Source organism: Bos mutus, chromosome 6 (assembly GCF_027580195.1).
Source record: "Bos mutus isolate GX-2022 chromosome 6, NWIPB_WYAK_1.1, whole genome shotgun sequence".
Classification (NCBI taxonomy): domain Eukaryota; kingdom Metazoa; phylum Chordata; class Mammalia; order Artiodactyla; family Bovidae; genus Bos; species Bos mutus.
Genome location: NC_091622.1, coordinates 18,232,939 through 18,256,910, shown reverse-complemented (window position 1 = coordinate 18,256,910; position 23,972 = coordinate 18,232,939). Strand labels below are relative to the sequence as shown.

Here is a 23,972-nt window from a genome sequence, read left to right as displayed (position 1 = left end):
CCTGAGGCGCACTTGACTTCACACTCCAGGATGTCTGACTCCAGGTGAGTGATCACACCATCATGGTTTTCTGAGTCATTTCTTAGTGACTCTCTTTTGTATATAGTTCTTCTGTGTATTCTTGCCACTTCTTCTTAATGTTTTCTGCTTCTGTTAGGTCCATACAGTTTCTGTCCTTTATTGTGCCCATCTTTGCATGAAATGTTCCCTTGGTATCTCTAATTTTCTTGAAGAGATCTCTAGACAATTACAGCTGTCCCACCATGAAATAAGCACCTAACCATAAACTGCCTTGGATCATCTCATGGTGATGTCATCCAAAGGATATCTGCTAAGACTGCAAAATCAGACCCATCTGTTCAGTTGAACTCTGAGAATCTGTGCTTCTTAAAAGTTTTTCCCAAAGCAAAACACAAGGAAATTTGAATTCCATTTTTGAAGGCAAAAAATTTAATATATTTTATCTTATTATACATTTCCCCTAAATTACAATGTCAATAGCTGCAAATATATTCTGCTACAAAGCTTTCTGTAAGAAATATCTCTATAAGAAAATACATCTCATTAACATTTCCTGTAAATAAATTACTTCAAATAATAATTTTTGAAGGGATGTACATAAGGGAAATAATGCAGAAACCAGATTTTAATTGTAATTGTTGTATAGGAAATGTTTCCCTGAAACGTTCCATTTTCATGTTGCTCAGCTTATAGAAACCTGTTTGTACAGACTTTGGTTCTTAATTTTTGTTTTAACAGACATGTGAGGGGAAAATGGAAATCTTAATCATATTAGTGAACCTATGTGGGAAGGTGAAATTCTTAATAGACATGCAGGCTCAGGTTCAGTTTCTATTGGGAGAACTTGAATTTGAGACTGCAAATGAGCTTTAAGTAAATGAAAACTAGGGAGTGATTTATAGTCTATAAAAGAAAAGGTCCAAAGTAAAAAGTATAAGATAACTTTTTGGCTTTAATCTCTAGACATAATATTTAGAACTGAATAAAGTAAAAAGTAATAAAATGGATGTAAAAATTTAGAACCTGTGGTTTCTATAGATTAGCAAAATGTAGATTTTACAAGTTACTCCATTTATAATTTTTAATCTCAGTGGCTGTAGAAGACAGAAACTGTATCTTTGGCAAAAACAAAAAACAAAAAAACACAGCTGTTACAGAAAGAGTTGATGCTGAAAAAAGTCAGATGGTGCCGTCAGCCAGTTAGAAAGCAGCTTACCAAGAGCAATGGAACCTTACTATCCTAACTGTCTTGGAGTCCATTTAATGAGACCTCTTCAAAATAAGATGATTGTATGACCTCAGAAATATAAAAGAAATATTTTGCGGTCAAGTAGTTACCTCACACTGAACTTATCTGCGTAGTAAATATTATGATAGCAAATCCCATGGACAATTTCCATGTATGTTGTGCAGCCTTGGGCTTCACATATGAAAAGTCAGCTTGTGCTTCAAACACATGATCCATGTGTTGCCAAAACTGGACAGTTGACAAAGTTTCCCCCATTTCCTTGCTGTGCTTCAGTGCAGAACAGATATATCTCGTTTCTTTTATCATTTTTACTATACTGCAGAGTATGTGAAGAGTAAATGTCTAGTTCTATCTAACATAGGGAATGCCAAAGCTTTGAATAATATGATCTAGTAACTTTTACTTTGGGCATCTTAAAATTTTTACAACCTGAAAATTCTGCTCTGTGTTATTCACAATGCGTGTAATTTGGAGAATAAAATGAGTAAGAGTAATGCACAATCAAGAGATGCAATTTATATCCTCTAGAAATCTGAATGGATTATTTTGGTCTTATTCTACTGGTTCTTATTAATTGTAGCTGAAATTAAACTTTTCAAAAATATGAATAAGCAGCTTAAGGAAAAACAAAGATTTTTTTTTTCCTGAAGGACTTAAAGACCTGCGATTATTTTGAAATTATTTGGAAAATATTGACTACTTTTTTCCTATCAAGGTCTTTAATTGAGCAGTAAGAAGTAGTGTTCCAAACTAAAAGGCGAGTCTATGTTGCAGATTCTCTGTGCTCCATGCTTTTATTTCCCATTACCCGATTCCTCTTTTCACGTTTTAGAGCCTGCTGTATGCCAGGGTATATGGGGAGATCTTTGTTTAAATAGAAATAAGGCTTTATGGTTATTTTTTATAGGCAATCACCACTGTGAAAGACATTGATCCTCCAGCACAACCTAAATGCCTGGAAAGTCACATGGTGTTCATCAGTAATCCCTCTGTGTGCCTTTTATTTATTTATTTTTTTAGTCATGGCATCTTCACAAATGTGTACATTATTTACATAAAAAAGTTGCATGATGGAAAACACACTAACCACACTTGTCACCCTTTCTGATCTTCCATTTCCTTTTTCTTTGATCTATGTTCTTATCATATTCCTCATTTTACCCCGTCTTCTGAAATCCAAATCCTACTCTCCACCATGCTATAATGCATTAAATACATGGATTCACAGTCTGCTCCTGATGCTTGTCCTCAGAGGTGGTCATATTTTCTGACAGACGTGCAGTCTGGCTTTGGAGGCGTAGGTGGCATCTTTCCATACTTTACAAGATAGGCCTTTTGCACAGTCACACCGCTGGAAGATCTCCAGCCCATGTGAGCCCTTCTTGCGCTGCTTGGTGCAGACTTCCCCCTGATGGAGCACTGGTTTGCAGATTTTGGTCCAGAAGTGACGAGCACAGCAAAACCCTTCAATGCAGTCTAATGATCGTAGACAGGGATCTCCTTCATGTCCTAAAGAAATGATAACCAAAAGATTTTACCATGACACTGTAGGAGAAAAATCTATTCTGCAAACAGAAGCACCTAAAATATTTGTACTTGTACTATCTTCCTATCTTCCGTGATGTCTTACAGTCATATCAATTGACTTTCCCTCTAATCATGTGAACCAACTTTCATCTCTTTCTGTTGTTTGCTGTCTGAATATTAAGTTTAATGAATAGCTAGGATGGGGCTGCATCTTCTCTTCACTTTGGTATGGTGTGATCTTAGATATTTCTGTTTTGTATTGTTGTTTACTTAAGTGAATGACAATAAGTAAAAAGAAATGCCTTCTATTTAATTTGATACCTTCTTGGAAAAAGTAAACAAACTGAGTCAAGAAGGCTGAAGTTGTCTGTACCTCCTAAGGCCAGGTATCAGTTAAAATCTAGCCAGGAAAACAGAAGCTGAGTATTCAAAAGAGAAGATATTTAATGCAGAGAATGGGTCACACAGGCAGTGAGTTATGAGGCTAAGAAGCACCAGAGAACGTAGAGCAGCACCGCAGGAAACCACCACCACATTTAGGCTGGAGGATCCGGAGAAGCTGGTGACGTCAGAATGGGGCAAGGGCAGGGGACTGGAATCCCGGCAGGAGCTGAGACCCTGAGGAGGCGCAGCTCTGCCAGAAACACTCCCAGAGGCAGAGCGAATCCATTGGCCGTTCCCTTCCTCTGCCTCTCAATCTCTCACCACAGCCAAACCCATGCAGCTGGAAGCCACCTGACAGGGAGTCTAGGCAATGAAGTCTGTGAAAAGCTATGATACAGAGTGGAGCAGAGCAAGGGCAAATAGCCCCAGGGTCAACCAAGAACCCATAAAAAAAAATCATAGGAGCACAGATCTGGGGATTCAATTCAGTAAAAGGATGAAGTCAGCAGAGAGCACCCACATGTCACAGTGGGGTTGATGTGTAGCCCGCAAGCTGCTTTGTCATCTCCCAGATTGTAAATACTTCTGACTTTTTAGGCCATGTGATCTGTGACACAGCTCTTCATTCTGCTTTCATATCACAAAAGCAGCCACAGATGATTCCTAAGTGAATGGGCAGGCCTGTGTTACGATAAAACATTATTTACAAAAACTGGCAGCAGGACAGACTTGGCTCACGGGCCGTAGTGTGCCAAGCCTGGTCTAAAAGGTTAGCTGCCATCCTGGATGTCACCAGTCCCACTGTGTGAATGTGGGCACAACTCACTAGCCATCAACATTTCTTGCTAGCTGCCATCAGGAAATTGTACATATAATTAGCTAATAGTGATTAATAAATTAGAAACTGTACTGTAACACAGATATCTGTCAGAATAAAGATGGACACTCATGTACTAAAAACTTTTCAGACAGCTCAGCGGGTAAAGAATCTGCCGGCAATGCAGGAGACAGAGGAGGTGCGACTTTGATCCTGAGTCAGAAAGATCCCCTGGAGAAAGAAATGGCCACCCACTCCAGTACTCTTGCCTTGGAAATCCCATGGAAAGAGGAGCCTGGTGGGCTACAAGTCCATGGGGTCACAGAGTAGGACACAACTGAGTGACTAAGCATGCATGTACTAACAAATGCATGTGATTTCAGTGGGATAGAAATAGATGTGGGAAAAGGACTAGGCCTTCAGAAAGTGTAGACGGGGGCTGGTTGAAGAGGAACTGTCAGTTACTTTAACCCTATTGATAGAATCATTAGTATTTCAGGTTGGACTAACAGGTCAGATATTTTGTAGGATACTAGATCCACAGAAGGTAAAAATATGGGGAAAAGGTTTTATGGTTAAGTAAACTAGGGAAATACAGTGTCTGAAAAAGTTAACCTATTTTCCTCATTGCTGAACTTCTCAGAGCCGTCAATTTATCAATGTTTATTTTAAAGTTCCAAAAATGGGCAGATACACTATTACAAAACTCTTGAACACATGGGCTCTTTTAGTCATATAATGTCTTGAAAGAACAGTGTTCCACAGAATACACTTGCAAAAGCCTCCTTTAAAAATATAGGTATTTCTACTTTTCAAAATTTTACTATTAGTGATTAGGCTTACCAAATATTGTGACACAAGGAAGGGAATTTTTATGGGCATACGTAATCCCTCTAGAAATGAATTATTTTTGGAAAATTGGTTTATGCATAGTATATTACCTGGTTGTTTAGTGAAATAAAATTTCTGAATCTGCAAAGGTGAGAAAAGGACTCTAAATCTTAGTAATTTAATCTATAGCAGCAAACATTTTCCCATTTATGTTTTGCAATGCTTTATTCTTGATTATGGAAGAGAAATGTTTGTGTAAAAGATTTGTTCTAAATATCCTGTAAAAAGGCTGAACTATTTAGAAGATGGCATGGTTAATTAGAGTACCACAATTCTTGTCATATGTATTTCTCACAATTTAAGATCTCTGAGAAACCTCTAGCATCCTCAAAATTGAGAAGAAATTCAGTTAAAATCTTACTATTACAGTAACTTCCCATTATTTTTTTTCAAATTGCACTCAGAAGCAATGGAATTAATTATCTACATTTCTCTGGAGCTCCAGCTGTCCCCACCTTTTATATGTGACAGCTTAGTGTGAGGTCTTCCCAGGTTCTGCCATCCCAGGTCGTGGTTCGAGTGATGGCCGTGGTTCCGATCTCTGTGCCGAGTGCTGTCCAGAGCTGGGATATGAGGGGTTAAGATGCTCTCGGTGACTGGGATGCAGATGCCTGGAGATGGTCAGATAATTAGTTAGACTTGTTCAGTTCTGTAAAGTGTGTTTCTTATCCAAGTATTCTCCTGACGTGAAGTATGAGGCCATGTATCTATCATCTATCTAGACTTGAGATCTCAATAGTTTGGACCTAAGCCAGGCTTTCTTGATTTCAGTCTTGTCAGTCTCATGACCAAGTGACCTTGGGCAAAAATAGGGATAAAAACAGAATTCCTTTCATAAAGTTACTGTGAATACACAGGAAGAGTTTAGAATAGTTACAGCGTGAAGTATTATCAAATCTTAGTAGCTTAAAACTGTCTGATCAGACATCTGTGTTCAGGATCAAGGTTCCTTTTTTAATCAAAAATAAAATCCCCATCTACACTGTAAACATCTCTAATGGGATGAGGTCTTCTTCCCTTCACTTCTTGTCCAGGGTACTCTCAGTAGGACCAGGCCCACAGGTCAGGAACAAGTGTAGGAATATGAGCCTGATTATGATGTTTTGCAAGACTAATTGTGTTCCTGATCATGTTCTGTAAGTATTTAATTGTTTACCATGTGTTGGAGGTTCTTCATTTCATCATCAGTGCTGAACTGTCTGCCCATAAGGTCACTGAGATTGGCTGAAGGCCGAGTAATAGACTTCTGTGTTTCCTTTCAGAGGAAACACTCGCCGTCAGCATTTGTGTGTGCCACAGTGTGCGGCTTTCAAAAAAGGACACTTTGCGTGTGAGAATCAAGCTATGAAATTGGTATGAAAATGAAAACAAACTCACAAGTGTACTGATGAATCACAGGTTTCTATCTTTGGTTCCTTTGCACATATTCACTTAAGTGTTCAGTGGAATATAACATCTAGCTATTTATATGCAACATTTCAACATGGCACATCCCAGGTCAGCATAGATTATAAATTACAGCAGGTGATCAGAGCCCAGGAAAACCAAGATTTGAGAGGGACAGTAAAGCACTCACCTGCAATGCAGGACACAAAGGTTTGATCCCTGGGTCAGGAAGATGCCCTGGAGAAGGGAATGCCTACCCACTCCAGTATTCTTGTCTGGGAAATACCATGGACAGAGGAGCCTGGCAGGCCCCAGTCTATGGGGTCGCAAAAAGTCAGACACAACTGAGAGACTAATACACACACACAAGGTAATCTTGTACATTTCTAAACCCTGATTCCATTCCTGCCAGTTTGGAAGTCTCCTTACATTTTAGACGTATGACTAAGGAGAAGGCAGTATAACTTGGTATCCAGGTTTCCTACATGAAAGGAAAGAGGCCCATCAGCACCAAATGAGACCTTTACCATTATTGCAGCGGGTACCAGGACAACACATGCCATCTCTATGGCAGCGCTTCTTTTTCCTTCGACACACCATGCAGGCCGACGATCCTTGGTGAGGACTGTGGCAGTACCTCCCAACTTCACATTCCTTATCACTGCTACAAGGGTAGGCCTGTCATGAAATAGAACAAGAACACCAAAAGCAAAGATTAGATCTTGTAAGCAAAAAGCTATTGCACCAAATCGTGATGGAAAATCAGAATATTTCCCTCCTCAAAGGAAATATTTAATAATGTTCTGAGCAGAGGTACTGCTGCTGCTGCTGCTAAGTCGCTTCAGTCGTGTCCGACCCTGTGTGACCCCAGAGACGGCAGCCCACCAGGCTCCCTCGTCCCTGGGATTCTCCAGGCAAGAACACTGGAGTGGGTTGCCATTTCCTTCTCCGATGCATGAAAGGGAAAAATGAAAGTGAAGTCACTCAGTCGTGTCCGACTCTTAGTGACCCCGTGGACCGCAGCCCACCAGGCTCCCCCGTCCATGGGATTCTCCAGGCAAGAACACTGGAGTGGGGTGCCATTGCCTTCTCCGGCAATCAATGTTTATAAAGCCCTTAATTAAGCAGAGGTACTACATAGTAACAATTACTTAATTAAGGGCTTTATAAACATTGATTGCCGAAGAAGGCAATGGCACCCCACTCCAGTGTTCTTGCCTGGAGAATCCCAGGGACGGGGGAGCCTGGTGGGCTGCCGTCTCTGGGGTCGCACAGAGTCGGACACGACTGAAGCGACTTAGCAGCAGCAGCAGCAAACATTGATTGCTGATGGTGATGACAAAGATAAAGTTGACAGTATCCATATGCTTTCAATGACACGACTTTGGGGTTAGGATTTAGATTTTATTTTGATTAGTAGAGCCCTAAAGTGTGACTCTGGAGGCTCAAAAAATAGCTGTAATTGTTATACTGCCAGTGATTTAAGGTATAAATGAAACGGCCTAGTCACTCTTTTTTTTACCCACTGAACTAGCATAAGGAGAAGGTTACATAAAGCAACAATGGGCTGTGCTAGCAGCTAAAATACATCTCCTGCCCATTTATGGAACAGATATTCTAAGAGTGTTTTCTCAGTTCAACACAAGGAGATGCTTCCAGAGAGTTTGAAGCAATGAAACTTTGGGAACAAAGTATTCAAGGAGCAGCATCTTCACTCCAAATTCAGTGATGAGCAGCAGTAGCATTCTGAGTGGTCAGAGCTTGCTAAACTCCAGTTATATTGTTATGTTCTCAGGAAACAAAAAAGCAGACTTGGAACATACAAAACAGCCCTACAGGCTACTTACACAGAAAGGACTTCTGTTCCTACATTTCTCTACCAAGTTGTTGATTCAGAAGGCTACTTAAGAATGCCATATATTATCTCAAAAAATGCATTTATATATACACTCCAATTATATATTCCTTGTATCTAGGAAGTTACTGGAATGCTTAAAATATCCCTGTTTTCAGAGACTGAGAATTGAGAAATAGAAATATCACACCACACATCAAACTAACTCACATCTTGAGGCATGTTGACAGGGAGACTTACTTGGAAGTCTTTTTTATTGCTGTGGTATAGTACGTTTTTTTTCCTACTTTTCACAATAATGCATTTTTAAAATTGCAAAATAAAAAAATTTAAAAAGCAATATAGTTTTTAAGCAAGCATAAATGATAGGACTAGAAAACTACGGGATAAAGTTTTTGTGACTCTCAAATAATTAGCGTGTTTTGAATGTTTTACTTTTGAAATGAGGTTGATGACTTGACCCTGCATGCACTGCTTCTCCCTTCCCCTCACCCCTCTCTTTCTTCCATCGCCTTTTCTCCCTGGGCTTTCCTCCTGCGTATGTTTGCATGCGTTCAGACCCCTTGTGTTTTCTATTCAGATCTGATCATGTTAGAAAGAGGAAATAAGTGTGAAGTTGATGTGTGACTCTGGAAACTTTACATGTTATTTGATGAAAAAAGATAAACCTTTAACATCATTACAATTTACTTTTACCCTCAGAAGAGAACAGAAAATAGAAAAACCTCTAACTTCAGACTGAAAGTGTTCTTGAAGCATTGCACACTAGAAATGAAGCCAGATAAAACTATAAAATTAATTTGGATATTACTGTCCCATTCTGTAACTCCATCATTAGGCTTAAGAAAGAATCTGAATGAGCTTGAATTCAGAGTATCAGGCCACTTTTCAAGAGTCCAGGACTGATGAAAACAAAACAAACGTCACTTCCCGACTTGCTACACTCTTTTCCCCCTGAGCACTTTACTGCCTTCATATTTAAACCCATTAAGTTTAACTGAAATACACTTCACATGTTTCTGATTCATTTACATTTATTTCACCAAATAGTTTTGCAAGAAACATTTGATGTATCACAAGGTTTTGTTTTGTTTTTTTTTTCTTTTCTCAAAAATAGGACACATTCTTTCAATGGAAGTAAACAGGCCACCTAAAACATCATGTGTAATTCAACTCAAACAATGACTCTTCAAGGGATTTTGAATATAGAGAAATACTTGATTCCATTCCTAAAAGAATAGCCTGTACGGTAGAAAGAAACTTGTTTTCTAAAAGTTGAAGTTCATTTATGCAGAAAATTAGAGAAGGCACATTATCATCTTCCTGTTCTCAGTTGGTGGGAAATACTTGGTGGAAAATATTTGACAGTTACAGAAAGCAGTATGCACAGTACTTTGTGAATGGGATCACAGTAAAATTCTTACCAATTTTTCAGAGGAGAGAGCAAAAATATTAGGCAGTTTTATTATATTTCAGTATGTCTTTTATTGAACTAGAAATGGTATAGGCAGAATAAGTATGCAGGAATTTTTTTTTTTTAATGGAAGGTTATTGTTAATGTGAACTTGTCCTTGGAATGGAATCCCAGAACATAATATTAAGGGAAGTTCTTTGACAAAAATAAGTTTTTAATTATTAAAATACAAGGTTATATTACATAGCTTCTAGTATGCTTATGGAATTCCTGGCTCCAATAAACAGCATTTATATATGAATAAAATAAAGAAGAGAAAAATTGATTTAAACAAGTTATAGGGAAAGCAACTGATATTTGGGGACATGCTTTGTCTTCTGAAAATCAGTGTCCCTCAGGATGGATCTAGTCAGCAATAAAGTTTACTTGATGTAACCATTAGCAAGAAAATGCAGAACAGGAGAAAACACGACTCTGACTGATTAAAAGGGATTCTCATGTTTTTGGCCTAATGCATTATTTTTCAGGAAAGAGTTTTAAACTCAAGTATGAGGGTTCTACAGTTTGCTATTGAGTTTTTCCTGAACATTCAGTTTGGTTCCGTTGCTCAGTCATGTCCAACTCTTTGCGACCCCGTGGACTGCAGTATGCCAGGCTTCTCCGTCCTACATTAGTCCCTTCTAACGTGTCTGGAAACGGTATCATATTAGGCAAGAGAGGGAGGGAGAGACAGAGAAGAAAAGCACGTAGTTCATATAGTTATGGAGAATCCTGAAGAAGTGATGACCTGTGGCAATTAACAAGCCCATTGAAGGGACTTACAGGGAGGGGAGAGGGAGGAGGGTTCAGGATGGGGAACACGTGTATACTTGTGGCAGATTCATGTTGATATATGGCAAAAGCAATACAATATTGTAAAGTTGAAAAATAAAAGTTTTTAAAAAAAAAAGTGTCATTAAAAAACTTTCCTTTGGCCCCCAAAGGTCCCATTTAACGATGATTTTTTCATTTGAGCACCTCAGTCTAAGTTTCCATTTAACAAAAATAATAATATGCATCTCTGGTTCTTATTTTATAAATGAGTAAGAAGACTGATTCTCTTCGCCTGATATGGAAATTATTAATAGTGAATTTCTTTGGCTCTTCATTCACTTGACTTTAAGTAAACAGTATAAGCAACAGTGACAGTCTGTGCGGATGTCTAGAAATCAAATGAAAGAATTAGAGACTTTATACATGCCTATCCTGTATTAATATTTCCAAAACTGAATCAGAATTCCAGTTCCCTGAGCATCCAGGAATACGCGCCTTCATGCAAAATCATTCATGACTTATCCTCAGTCACACTTAGGGGCTGAATTCATTTGCGAGACCTAATAATAGCAGAAGATAGGCCATAAATTAAGAAAGCATGAGAGCTGTCCCTGATCAAGCCAAAAAGCAGAGAAGTTTTGACCAACCACCTCCCCCGCCTTTTAGACTAAAAATACGGTGGTTCCCATAAATAGAAGTGCCAGTTATCATTAGCACGATGCCATGGACTAAAATAAGAGTGAACACATTGGGCACAGCTTGAAAATAATGTCCATCAGAAGTGAGCATTTCTTGTTTAGTATAAAGGGTATTTTTAACATCTGTTTACTCTGTATTAATCTGAAACCTTTCTTTACAGTTTTAGCAACGAAGTGGAGAGAGGTTAAGTAACTTCTGCAAATAAGTCTTATGAGCTCAGCGGCAGAAAAGTTGGGGATCAGAGCCCTGCCCTGGGTTGCAGACCTCACTGTAAGGTGTCACAACTGATCTTTTAATGACTGTTAATGCACACATAGAAAAGGTATTTGAATGGTGACCAGTGTGCTGAATTTAGAGATTAGGAAAATAAACTTGGCCACTTCTCTTTCTAGAAGCCTCCAAATACCAACAGCATGTCCTGCTGCAGCTGTTGGAAAAACAGAATACTGGCAGAAAACACTGACAAGTCTATAAACAGCGTTTCCTCTTTCCATCTTTTTGACAACTGTTTTATGGCTGTTTAAATTCAGTGTAACCAGAGTTATAAGCAAAATCCCATCATGCAAATAATGATAAATAATATTCTAATGAATAAAATGTTACTGCATCTTCTTAAACTAATTGAGCCTCTTTTTTCCCCTATTATTCTTAAAACTGCAGAAAGAAAAGGCTTATTAAATCAAGACTTAGATTTAGGGCTGAGTATATTTTTTTTTACTTTTCAATTACTGCCCATCCCTTACAGCCTTCTCCGCAGCACTCCCCCCCCCAACCAATGCAACAGTGAAGTGATTATGAAATGAGAAGTGTTTCGGGTATCTTAGCAGCACTGAGTACTTTTTATAGACCTTTTGCCACAAGTAAAACCTTAGTTTAACTCCCAAGCTTTCAAAACAGTGACATTGTTCCTGTTTAATAAAGGGGAAAAAAGGAAGAGAGAAACATCACAAAGTTTTCATGTGGGCGAGCCACCCATCCGGATTCTTGCAAGAGCGTCCCAGTTTTGTTGTTGTTTTACTCGGGACAATCCTTTGTCCCCGCAAGCACTGTTTGTAACAATCTTGGAAGTTTTCTGGAGCCAGAAAAACATCATCAGCTGGGCAGGCAGAAGAAAGCCTGAAGGGGGACAACCCAGCTGTGGGAATGAAAAACATTTGAAGCAAGTGGACAGAGGGAGGTGGCCGAAAGGGCTGGGGACTAGAACGTGTCTGAGGGCTTAAAGAGAACACGGCGAAGGGTTGGCGAGTGCACTTGGGAAACCAGATCAGACTGGCTTCCTCTCAGTCCTTAGGGAAAAGATTAATTTCCCTTGTCATGACATTATGCATGATACAGCTATATTTCAATGAGCATGCAAAATATGCTACTCTTTAAAGTGGTCATTTCAGACTCATACCCTAACATTGTAACTGCAGGAGGTGCAGGGAAATATAACTCAATCTGTGCAGTTGTACACTTCATGCCAAAGGCTAGGCAATTGGATCATTTCCTTTGTCCACAATTACCTCTAGGGGACAGGGGTTTACTAGATGCATCTTTGAGGATTCCTGAACCTAAGGCCAGGAGAAATGAGCTGTATTAACTTTGAGGGGAAATTTTCAGATATTTCATGATATTCTGGATGTGTACCACAGCTGCTTGGATATTCCTTTAGTATTCAATAATTACTTATTCATCTTTTATTTATTGAACTCCCAACTATAATACAGAAACTAAAAACTATATTCTGTGATCTGCAAATCATTGCCCCTAAAATAATTTTGAAAAACATGCATCATCACATGCATTTGATGTGTAAAATATTTCATTGTAAGTTTGTTTTATTAATATAAATGTTAAACATTTTATAGATGAAGTTCACAGTAATTTGTCATGATTCAATAAAATATTGCCCAATGCAGCCTGATCCTAAATGCACCCTGATCCTAAAGTAAATTGCAATGTATTTATTAGTAGATATTCTTCCTTGAGAAAGATAATCTTACAAAACATTCAATTAAATGTTAAAATGAACAAGTCATCACAACAGTTTTGAATGTTCTATATTCAGAACTTTCCAACTAGAGCCAAGACTCACTTAAAAAAAAAAAAAAAAGAATGATAAGGACGTTTAAAGTGATGAAGGATACGTAAATTGATCAAAAAGAAAAACCTACAACCAAGAATACCAAGTAAGGCTCTTATTCAGGCTCTCACTCAGATTTGACAAGAAATCAAAAGCTTTACAGATAAGAGAATTCAGCACCACCAAATCAGCTTCACAACAAAAGCTAAAGGAACTTTTCTAGGCAGGGGAAAAAAAGAGGCCACAACTAGAAAGATGAAAATCACAAATGGGAAAGCTGGTAAATGTACAGTAAAAGTAGGACATCACCCATACACAAATATGATATCAAAATCAGCAAGCATGAGAATAGGAAAGCACAAATGCAAGAAATGAGAAACGCATTTGAAATTAAGAGACCAGCAACTTAAAACAACTGTGTGTGTGTGTGTGTGTGTGTGTGTGTGTGTGTGTGTGTAGACTGCTATATCAAAACCTCATGGGAACTGTAAACCAAAAAACTATAATAGATAGACACACAAAAAAGAAAAATCAATGCAAACACAACTCTATAGAGTATCAGATTGTCATCAAACCATAAGAAGAGCACAAAAAGAAGGGAAGAACAAAGACCTACAATAACAAATCCAAAACAGTTTTTAAAATGGCAAGAAGAACATATACGTTGATAATTACCTTAAATATAAATGGATTAAATGCTCTAACCAAAAGAAATAGACTGGCTGGCTGGTTACGAAAACAAGTTTCATATATATGCTGCCTACAAGAGACCTACTTCAGGCTCAGGGGCACATACAGACTGAAAGTGAGGGGATGGAAGAAGGTATTCCATGCAAATGCGAATCAGAAGAAAGCTGGAGTAGCAATACTCATATCAGACAAAATGGACTGTAAAGACTGTTACAAAAGATGAGGATGACGTAATATATAATGATCAAGGGATCAATCCAAGAAGAGAAGAGAAGGAAAGAAAGTGCCTTTCTGTGTTTAGAATGTCCTGATCAATCACTAAGGATACTTTGTTAAACCAATATTCTGAATTCTATTTTAGTTTGCCAACAAAAGGTTTTTTTTGTTGTTTTTTTTAACCTCTGACTAATGCAGTGTATCAAGATTTGGAATGTGTGGCAGTTTTGCCTTTTCATACTGTTCATGGGGTTATAAATGAAAGAATACTAAAGTGGTTTTCCATTCACGTCTCCAGTGGAACATGTTTTGTCAGAACTCTCCACCATGACCTGTCCATCTTGGGTGGGCCTACATGGCATGGCTCATAGTTTCACTGAATTAGACAAGGTTGTGATCCATGTGATTAATTTTCTGTAATTAGTTAACATTGGTTAGTTTTCTGTAAGTGTGGTTTTCATTCTGTCTGCCCTTTAACGGATAAGGATAAGAGGCTTGTAGAAGCTTCCTGATGGGAGGGACTGGCTGTGGGGGATCTGGGTCTTGCTCTGATGGGCTAGACCATGCTCAGTAAATCTTTAACCCAATTTTATGTTGATGGGTGGTACATTACACTGAAAGATGAACTCCCAGGTCCATAGGTGCCCAGTATGCTACTGGAGAAGAGTGGAGAAATAACTCCAGAAAGAATGAAGGGATGGAGCCAAAGCAAAAACAGCGCCCAGTTGAGGATGCGTCTGGTGATGGAAGTAAAGTCTGATGCTATAAAGAGCAATATTGGTTAGGAACCTGGAATATTAGGGCCATTAATCAAGGTAAGTTGGAAGTGGTCAAACAGAAGATGGCAAGAGTGAACATTGACATTTTAGGATCAGTGAACTAAAATGGACTGGAATGGGTGAATTTAATTCAGGTGACCATTATATCTATTACTGTGGGCAAGAATCCCTTAGAAGAAATGAAGTAGCCTTCATAGTCAACCAAAGAGTCCGAAATGCAGTACAGTCCTAAAAATGACAGAATTATCTCTCTTTGTTTCCAAGGCAAACCATTCAATATCACAGTAATCCAAGTCTATGCCCCAACCACTAATGCCAAAGAAACTGAATGGTTCTATGAAGACCTACAAGACTTTCTAGAACTAACACCAAAAAAATGTCCTTTTCATCATAGGGGACTGGGATGCAAAAGTAGGAAATCAAGAGATACCTGGACTAACAGGCAAGTTTGGCCTTGGAGTACAAAATGAAGCAGGGCAAAGGCCAACAGAATTTTGCCAAGAGAATGCACTGATCATAGAAAACACTCTCTTGCAACAACGCAAGAGATGACTCTACACAAGGACATCACCAGATGGTCAATACATAAATCAGACTGATTATATTTTTTGCAGCCAAAGATGGAGAAGCTCTGTACAGTCAGTAAAACCAAGACCAGGAGCTGACTGTGGCTCAGATCATGAACACCTTATTGCCAAATTCAGACTTAAACCGACGAAAGTAGGGAAAACCACTAGACCATTCAGGTATGACCTAAATCAATTCCCTTTTGATTATACAGTGGAAGGGACAAATAGATTCAAGGGATTAGGTCTGATAGACAGAGTGCCTGAAGAACTATGGACAGAGGAGGTTCATACCATTGTATAGGAGGTAGTGATAAAAACCATGCCCAAGAAAAAAAATGCAAAAAGGCAAATGGTTGTCTGAGGAGGCCTTACAAATAGCTTAGAAAAGAAGAGAAGCAAAAGGGAAAGAAGAAAAGGAAAGATACACCAATCTGAATGCAGAGTTACAAAGAATAGAAAGAGATAAGAAAGCCTTCCTCAGTGATCAATGCTGAGAAATAGAGGAAGACAATAGGATGGGAAAAACTAGAGATCTCTTCAAGAAAATTAGAGATACCAAGGTTACATTTCATGCAAAGATGGGCACAATAAAGGATAGAAATAGTATGGACCTTACAGAAGCAGAAGATATTAAGAATAGATGGCAAGAATACATAAAAGAACTATACAAAACAGATCTTAATGACCCAGATAACCATGATGGTGTAATCACTCACCCAGAGCCAGACATCCTGGTGAGTGAATTCAAGTGGGCCTTAGGAAGCATCACTATGAACAAAGCTAGTGGAGGTGATGGAATTCCAGCTGAGCTCTTTCAAATCCTGAAAGATGATGCTGTGAAAGTGCTGCATCCAATATGCCAGCAAATTTGGAAAACTCAGTAGTGGCTACAAGACTGGAAAAGGTCAGTTTTCATTCCAATCCCAAAGAAGGGCAATGCCAAAGAATGTTCAAACTACCAAACAATTGCACTCATCTCACACGCTAGCAATGTAATGCTCAAAATTCTCCAAGTGAGGCTTCAACAGTACATGAACCACATACGTGTAGATGTTCAAGCTGGATTTAGAAAAGGCAGAGGAACCAGAGATCAAATTGCCAACATCCATTGGATCACAGAAACAGCAAGAGAGTTCTAGAAAAATATCTGCTTCACTGACTACACTAAAGCCTTTGCCTGTGTGGATCACAACAAACTGTGGAAAATTCTTCAAGAGATGAGAATAACAGACCACCTTATCTGCCTCCTGAGAAATCTGTATGCAGGTCAAGAAGCAACAGTTAGATCCAAACATGGAATGACGGATTGCTTCCAAACTGGGAAAGGAGTACATCAAGGCATTTATTGTCACCCTGCTTATTTAACTTCTATGCAGAGTACATCATGTGAAATGCTTGGCTGGATGAAGCACAAGCTGGAATCAAGACTGCCAGGAGAAATATCATATCCAGATGACACAACTCTTATGGCAAAAAGTGAAGAGAAACTAAAGAGCCTCTTGATGAAAGTAAAAGAGGAGAGTGAAAAAGCTGGCCTAAAACTCAACATACAAAAAACTAAGATCATAGCATCCGGTCCCATCACTTCATGACAAATGGATGGGGAAACAATGGAAACAGTGACAGACTTTATTTTCTTGGGCTCCAAAATCACTGTGAATGGTGACTGTAGCCATGAAATGAAAAGAAGCTTGCTCCTTCAAGAAAAGCTTTGACTAACATAAACAGCATATTAAAAAGCTGAGATGTTACTTTACCGACAAAGGTCCATCTAGTCAAAGCTATGGTTTTTCCGGTGGTCATGTATGGTTGTGAGAGTTGGACCATAAAGAAAACTGAGCACTGAAGAATTGATTTTTTTGAACTGTAGTGTTGGAGAAGACTCTTGAGAGTCCCTTGGACTGCAAGGAGATCAAACCAGTCAATTCTAAAGGAAATCAATCCTGAATATTCATTGGAAGGACTGATGCTAAAGCTGAAGCTCCAATACTTTAGCCACCTGATGTGAATAACTGACTTCTTAGAAAAGACCCTGATGCTGGGAAAGATAGAAGGTGGGGGAGAAGGGCACAACAGAGGATGAGATAGTTGGCTGGCATCACCATCTTGACAGAAATGAGTTTGAGCAAGCTCTGCGAGTTGGTGATGGATAGGGCACCCTGCTGTGCTGCATGAGGTTGCAAAATGTCAGATAAGACTAAAGGACTGAACTGAATTCAACTGTTTTCCTTTTTTCTCCCCATAAAATAGCAAAAGACTTATTGTAAACACAGGCATTTTCCCAGACAATTTTAAGGAAAAGAACCATGGAAGGTGAAGATCTGGAAATTGATTCCCTAAAACAATCATGCTTTGCACACTGTGGAAAACCTTTGGATACCTTTTACACATACTCATTTTAAGACTAAGTTTGTTAGACATTTGATTTTTTTTATATAAAAGTTCAGAATTTAGAGAATTTCTACTAATATTTCCTGGATTATAAATTAGGAATGCTAGGTTTCTGGCAAGGGTTCATTAACCTCCCCAGTGTTCAGAAAGCCTCACTTAAATCCTAAGAAACAATAATTTTGTGAAATAAATGCAGGGTCCTCTCCCACTTCAGTTCTTCACCCTGTTCTCTGTATGGCATTAAGTAGAAAAGAGATTCTAAGGAATTCCCCGCTTCCAACACAGACCACATTCTCAACAGCACTGTGTGTTTTTTCTGCTGTTGATCAGGGGTGAATGGAAAGAGGAACCCTTCTTTTATGGTCTCAGGACCTGAGAAATCTAAACCATCTTGTTAACCTGGCTTTTATTTTGTTGGTTTTAGGCCATTTCCCCCTCATTTGGAATATATAGTGCAGAACACATCTATCCCTGTTCAAAAAGCATTTCCAGAGTGCTTTTATAGCAGTGGCTAGAGCCCTTTATACTCCATATGTAATCATAAAGCCGTTTGTAATTCTGCAGTTGGTTCCATATAACTGTCCTATCCAAAACAGCAAAAGAAATTCCACAATTTTGCATTTTCTTTTAAATCCAGGATCAAATGTCTGTAATATATAATTTTCATTGTAGCCTTTCAGATTTACCTGACCTCATGACCTGTAGCAAAGTAATATGGTAGGAAGAAATTTGGAGTTATACTGAAGTTTGAATTATGCATTCACAATTAATTTGTTGTTACAAGTTATTTAACTGAGTCTCAGTTTCTTCCTTGGTAAGATGGAAATAATCCCTACCTTCAGCAGCATTTCCCCCTCTTTGTTGTTTAGCTGCCAAGTTATGTCTGAGTCTCTTGTGACCCCATGGACTATAGCTCACCAGGCTCCTCTGTTCATGGAATTTTTCAGGAAGAAGACTACAGAGGGTTACCATTTCTTCTCCTGGGGATCTTCCTGACCCAGGGATCAAACCCATATCTCCTTCATTGGCAGGTGGATTCTTTACCACTGAGCCACCAGGGAGCCCTTCCCCTTCCTTAACTAATCTTAAAAATCACATTGGGTTTCTTTAAAAACAACTTATCCTTCACGGACTACCCATAGAGGCTAATTCTGTAGAACTAGATGTGGTCCAGGAATCTTTATTTTTAATGAATACTGTCCTGGTAATTATATGTTAAGGTAAGATAGGGAAACACTGCTTTACAGAATTGCTGCAAAAATTACAGATGCTTTTGTACATGTATTATACTGACAATGTCTGGTCTACATGAGATACGGACTCCATAGTGTTCCAGATAGACATGAATATAAGGTAGAGATTGGTTCCCTAAAATCAGCATGAATCTAAGTAAGAGACGCACTAACAACAACAACTATTTCCACACAGGTTTATCCTCTGTGCTAGGACGTAGCCACTGTGCTTAGGGGTGGCTTAAGAATTTCTAAAACTGTATGATAAAGTAAAGTAACATATAACACAGCAGTGCATTTGGGAGAAACACAGTGTAGACTCAGAGCTGTCAACACACCCCTTATGGCAGGCTGGCTTTATATCCTCATGTGGTGTCCACCTGGTTCTGGTTGACAGCACGTGGCTTTGCAGTTTTCTCTGCATCGTGTGTCCTGTTGGTCTTTACAAAACAAGTACTCTTCCTCCCCACATCAAGTATGATAAATAGATGACATATGATTTTATTATTATTTTCTATTTCTTTGTATAGCATCAGATTTTCCTTTCTAATGAAATGCACATTGAAAATTCAAATATTGATGTCCAGGTAGATATGAAAACATTCTTTCAAACTGCTGTTTCAAACAGTCTTTATGATGATAGAATAGGTCAGTGTTGGATAATATTTCTGCACCCCCAGTGTAAACACTTGTGAATTTTAAATGTTTCAAGAGTTGGGGTCATTTTTCACTTATAATATCATGGGTTTAGAAATGAAAATCCTATGGAGGTGTGTGTGTATGTGTATGTACATAAGTTATCTTGCCTTCTTGCCTTCTCTTGGGAAGATATACTCAAGAAACACACATCAAAATTTATCAGTGGGAATGTGGACAGGGTTGTTGAGAACAACAAAAAAGGAACATTTAGTTTCCATATAAATGCTTTTTTAACATTTTATAATATGTGATGGGTACATGTATTATCTATTAATATTAACATAATTTTTAAAAGATCTACAGTTAATAGGCCCCATAGAACACACCAAAGCAGAAGCTTGACTATAACTAAGCCATTTCTTTTAAGGGTCTTGAGCATCCTCAAATTTTGGCAACTATGAGGGTCCCTGGAACCAATTCCCTGTGAATACTGATGAACAACTGTAATATTATGAGATTCAAAGTGAAATTTTTTACTCCTTGCTAATTTATGCCTCATGTTTTTCATATTAGGAAGGCTTGGAAGAACTTGGATTTCCTAAAGCCAGGGTTTCTTGCAAGAGCATCAAGAATACAGATTGAAGTTTCTTGATTAAAAATTTTCTCTTTTGTTTCATAAATGTTTATCTTATTAGCAGAATCAATCAATGCAACATTCAAATTATATATATATGCAAATATATATAATATATATATATTATATTCAAATATAATTTGAATGTTGCATTGATGGTGTTTTAATTTTTAATATATATATACACACAGACATACATACTCACATATAAACAATCCATTGTCCCAACAATTATTTAATTGAGCTAATGTTTATTGTCTTGGCTCATATAATTTAATATATAATGTACAAACTTTATGCTTCTCTAATCTCATTTGATTCTCCTTTATTCTTCTAAGAATCAGGTTAGACCAATAGTCAAATAGCCACTTGCCATATTCTATTCTGACTTTGATGCAACAGTTGATGGAAGCTGATAAAACTGAAAATATTGCTGTTTTACTTGGGAAGATGGAAAAAGCACAGCAAAATATAACACTCAATATTCATTGGTAGTGAAAATACTCAAATTCTGTTTAAGAAAGAACTACTTGGAAAAAAAAAAGAACTACTTGAAGCTCCTTATAAATATTTCTCAAAAATATAAAATGTTACCATTTAAATTTAGAGTCATAAATCAGAAAGCAGGCAGCATTTTATCCTCTAGATATTCTACGGGGAGAAGCAATCATTTGAGATAAAGCATGGCCCTAGATGATCCAGAATATTGGAATAAGAGATTTACTCAATAGCAATAACCACAGAGATTAGATTGAAACCTAAGAAACCTTTTAATTAAAAGAGTAAGATGAAGCGGTAATTCACAGTGCTAATACAGAACTCTGCCTAAGTAACTCAGTGTATTTCTGCCTTTGTCATTTGGAGGAAAACAGTAAGTGCGTGAAGAGTCTATGGAGGGACTAAGATACAAGTTATAGGTGCAGTGGGATGAAAGACTTCAACTCTTGCACTTTGGATGAGTTACTGAGAGATAAATTTGTATGTTACTAAGAGAAAGGAATAGGAGTTATAGCATCAGTTATTTCACCATACTTATTCTTTCCCAGTTTCTAGTTTTTTTCTTTAGGTTGTTTACATACCTGATACATACATAACCTGTAAAATATGTAAAGATCTATGCTACATATCTGTCTCATTTTTATTAATTTGGAATGTTTAGTTGATAAGGCAGATCTCACATGGAAGTTCTTCATGCAAAGAGCACTCTACATACTCCCATGTCATCATTTCTGGGTTCCAAAGATCCAAACAATGTTTCAGTTAGAGTTTGAGTTAGTCTAAGAGACTCTAATATAATCATATGGTTAAATCATCCAGGAAAATTATTACCTGAGTTTCTGTAAGATGAAATTATAATATATAATGATACTCATCTATTTCAGACATTCACAAGATGATTGGATTGAAAAGCCCCAACTGGGAGAGTTTTAGTGTCAGATAATAGCAATTATATGACTACATGATGTTTATTAATAAAATTCTTCAAAAAATAGTCAGTATTTTAATACACATGTGGTTCTTCTCAGCTTTCTACCCTCATGACCAAATTTAAACTCTTATTATGTAGAAGAAGAAAAAGGAGGTTAACACATAAACAGTCTACTTCTAGTGAGCAATATGGCATAGAGCAAAACATCACTCATTAGCTTATAATCTCTTGTCAAAAAATTCTATGTAAATGCTTTTCTTGAGATGGGAAAGGTAGGAAATTATGAGCCAGATGACAGATACTTTGGTTTGTGTGATCTTTGTGTTCAAACCTCAGCCTCAGAAATGCGGTTCATTTAGTGATGACATATTCAATGTGTCAGTAATCTCAAAGAAAACACGTAGAAAACATTAATCCCCCAAACCACACGCATCTCAATACATCTACTTGGTGTGCTGACCAGGACCTTCTCAGTAGTGCAGGAGAGGTCAGATGATTTGTTACTAGATGAAAGAAATGAAATCCCGTCTCAGGCTCAGGTCAGTTCCCCCTTCATCCTATTGGTTTTTCTAAACTGTGCAAACTGTGCAAAGAGTAGGCTCCTATGTATTTCTGCTGCTTCTTTTGTCGGCCCGTGTTCATTACTAAGGATCCCCAGATGTGCTGGCACCGGACTCTTTTAACACCTCTGTGTCTGGCATCACATTCCAGCAGGATTTTCAGCAACTATGGGGCTTTAACATGTGAGCTGGAGGAGGGAGAGTGCGAAAGAGAAGTGGAGTGCAGGATCACCCCAGAGATTGGGGTAGATAATGTACTGCCTCAGCACAACTCCTCAAGTGCTGTTTCGGTCAGAAGGAAGTCTAGACAAACAAATCAAACAAAATTATTAATTAGCCAAATGGCTAATAGAGTTTTTGATACAACTTTGCTAGGGTCAATCTGAAATCTTACACTTTTTTTTTTTTTTTTTTTCAGATTTTTTCCCTGCTCATATCCAACGGTAAAGTGTTGCTGGCATTATGTTTGAGATGCTATCTGAAATCTATCCCATTTACTTTGGTTTGCCTGGTTTACCCAAACCAGGCGATTTTGTTTCAATAAAGACGAGCAGAAAATATTTTTCTTCTTAGCATGGCACTCTGATCCTTATTTACCCCCTATACTACATAATATATGCCAGAAATAAGGGGCTGCTTGCCCATCCCTTAGCCACACACCCCCACGTCTATGCATTAGCAGACGTTTTTCCTCTGCCGTGTGACTACCTGTCCTCCACTCACTTCATCATCAGAATAATTCCAACTCATTCAAAGATGATATCTAGAAAGTGCTTGCACTCAGTATCCCAGCAAATTTGGAAAATTCATCAGTGGCCACAGGACTGGAAAAGGTCAGTTTTCATTCTAATCCCAAAGAAAGGCAATGCCAAAGAATGCTCAAACTACCGCACAATTGCACTCATCTCACATGCTAGTAAAGTAATGCTCAAAATTCTCCAAGCCAGGCTTCAGCAATATGTGAACCATGAACTTCCTGATGTTCAAGCTGGTTTTAGAAAAGGCAGAGGAACCAGAGATCAAATTGCCAACATCTGCTGGATCATCAAAAAAGCAAGAGAGATCCAGAAAAACATCTATTTCTGCTTTATTGACTATGCCAAAGCCTTTGACTGTGTGGATCACAATAAACTGTGGAAAATTCTGAAAGAGATGGGAATGCCAGACCACCTAACCTGCCTCTTGAGAAACCTATATGCAGGTCAGGAAGCAACAGTTAGAACTGGACATGGAACAACAGACTGGTTCCAAACAGGAAAAGCAGTACGTCAAGGCTATATATTGTCACCCTGCTTATTTAACTTACATGCAGAGGACATCATGAGAAATGCTGGGCTGGAGGAAGCACAGGCTGGAATCAAGATTTCTGGGAAAAAATATCAATAACCTCAGATATGCAGATGACACCACCCTTACGGCAGAAAGTGAAGAGGAACTAAAAAGCCTCTTGATGAAAGTGAAAGAGGAGAGTTAAAAAGTTGGCTTAAAGCTCAACATTCAGAAAACTAAGATCATGGCATCTGCTCCCATCACTTCATGGCAAATAGATGGGGAAACAATGGAAACAGAAGCTGACTTTATTTTTCTGGGCTCCAAAATCACTGCAGATGGTGACTGCAGCCATGAAATTAAAAGACGCTTACTCTTTGGAAGGAAAGTTAAGACCAACCTAGACAGTATATTAAAAAGCAGAGACATTACTTTGTCACAAA

At 38.2% G+C, this 23,972-nt stretch overlaps 1 protein-coding gene across 2 annotated transcripts in view; it reads right to left on the bottom strand.

Moving 5' to 3' along the window:
- Positions 1-423: 423 nt before the first annotated feature.
- The window catches only part of DKK2 (dickkopf WNT signaling pathway inhibitor 2), a 124,102-nt gene continuing 100,553 nt past the window's right edge, over positions 424-23,972 (bottom strand). For both annotated transcript variants that reach the window (XM_070372044.1, XM_005887301.3), the window contains exons 2-4: positions 6,803-6,953; positions 5,345-5,500; positions 424-2,779 (exon numbers count right to left, since the gene is read on the bottom strand). In XM_070372044.1, the coding sequence (XP_070228145.1) occupies positions 2,529-2,779; positions 5,345-5,500; positions 6,803-6,953 (558 nt within the window). In that variant the 3' untranslated portion in view covers positions 424-2,528. The remainder of the gene's footprint in view (positions 2,780-5,344; positions 5,501-6,802; positions 6,954-23,972) is intronic.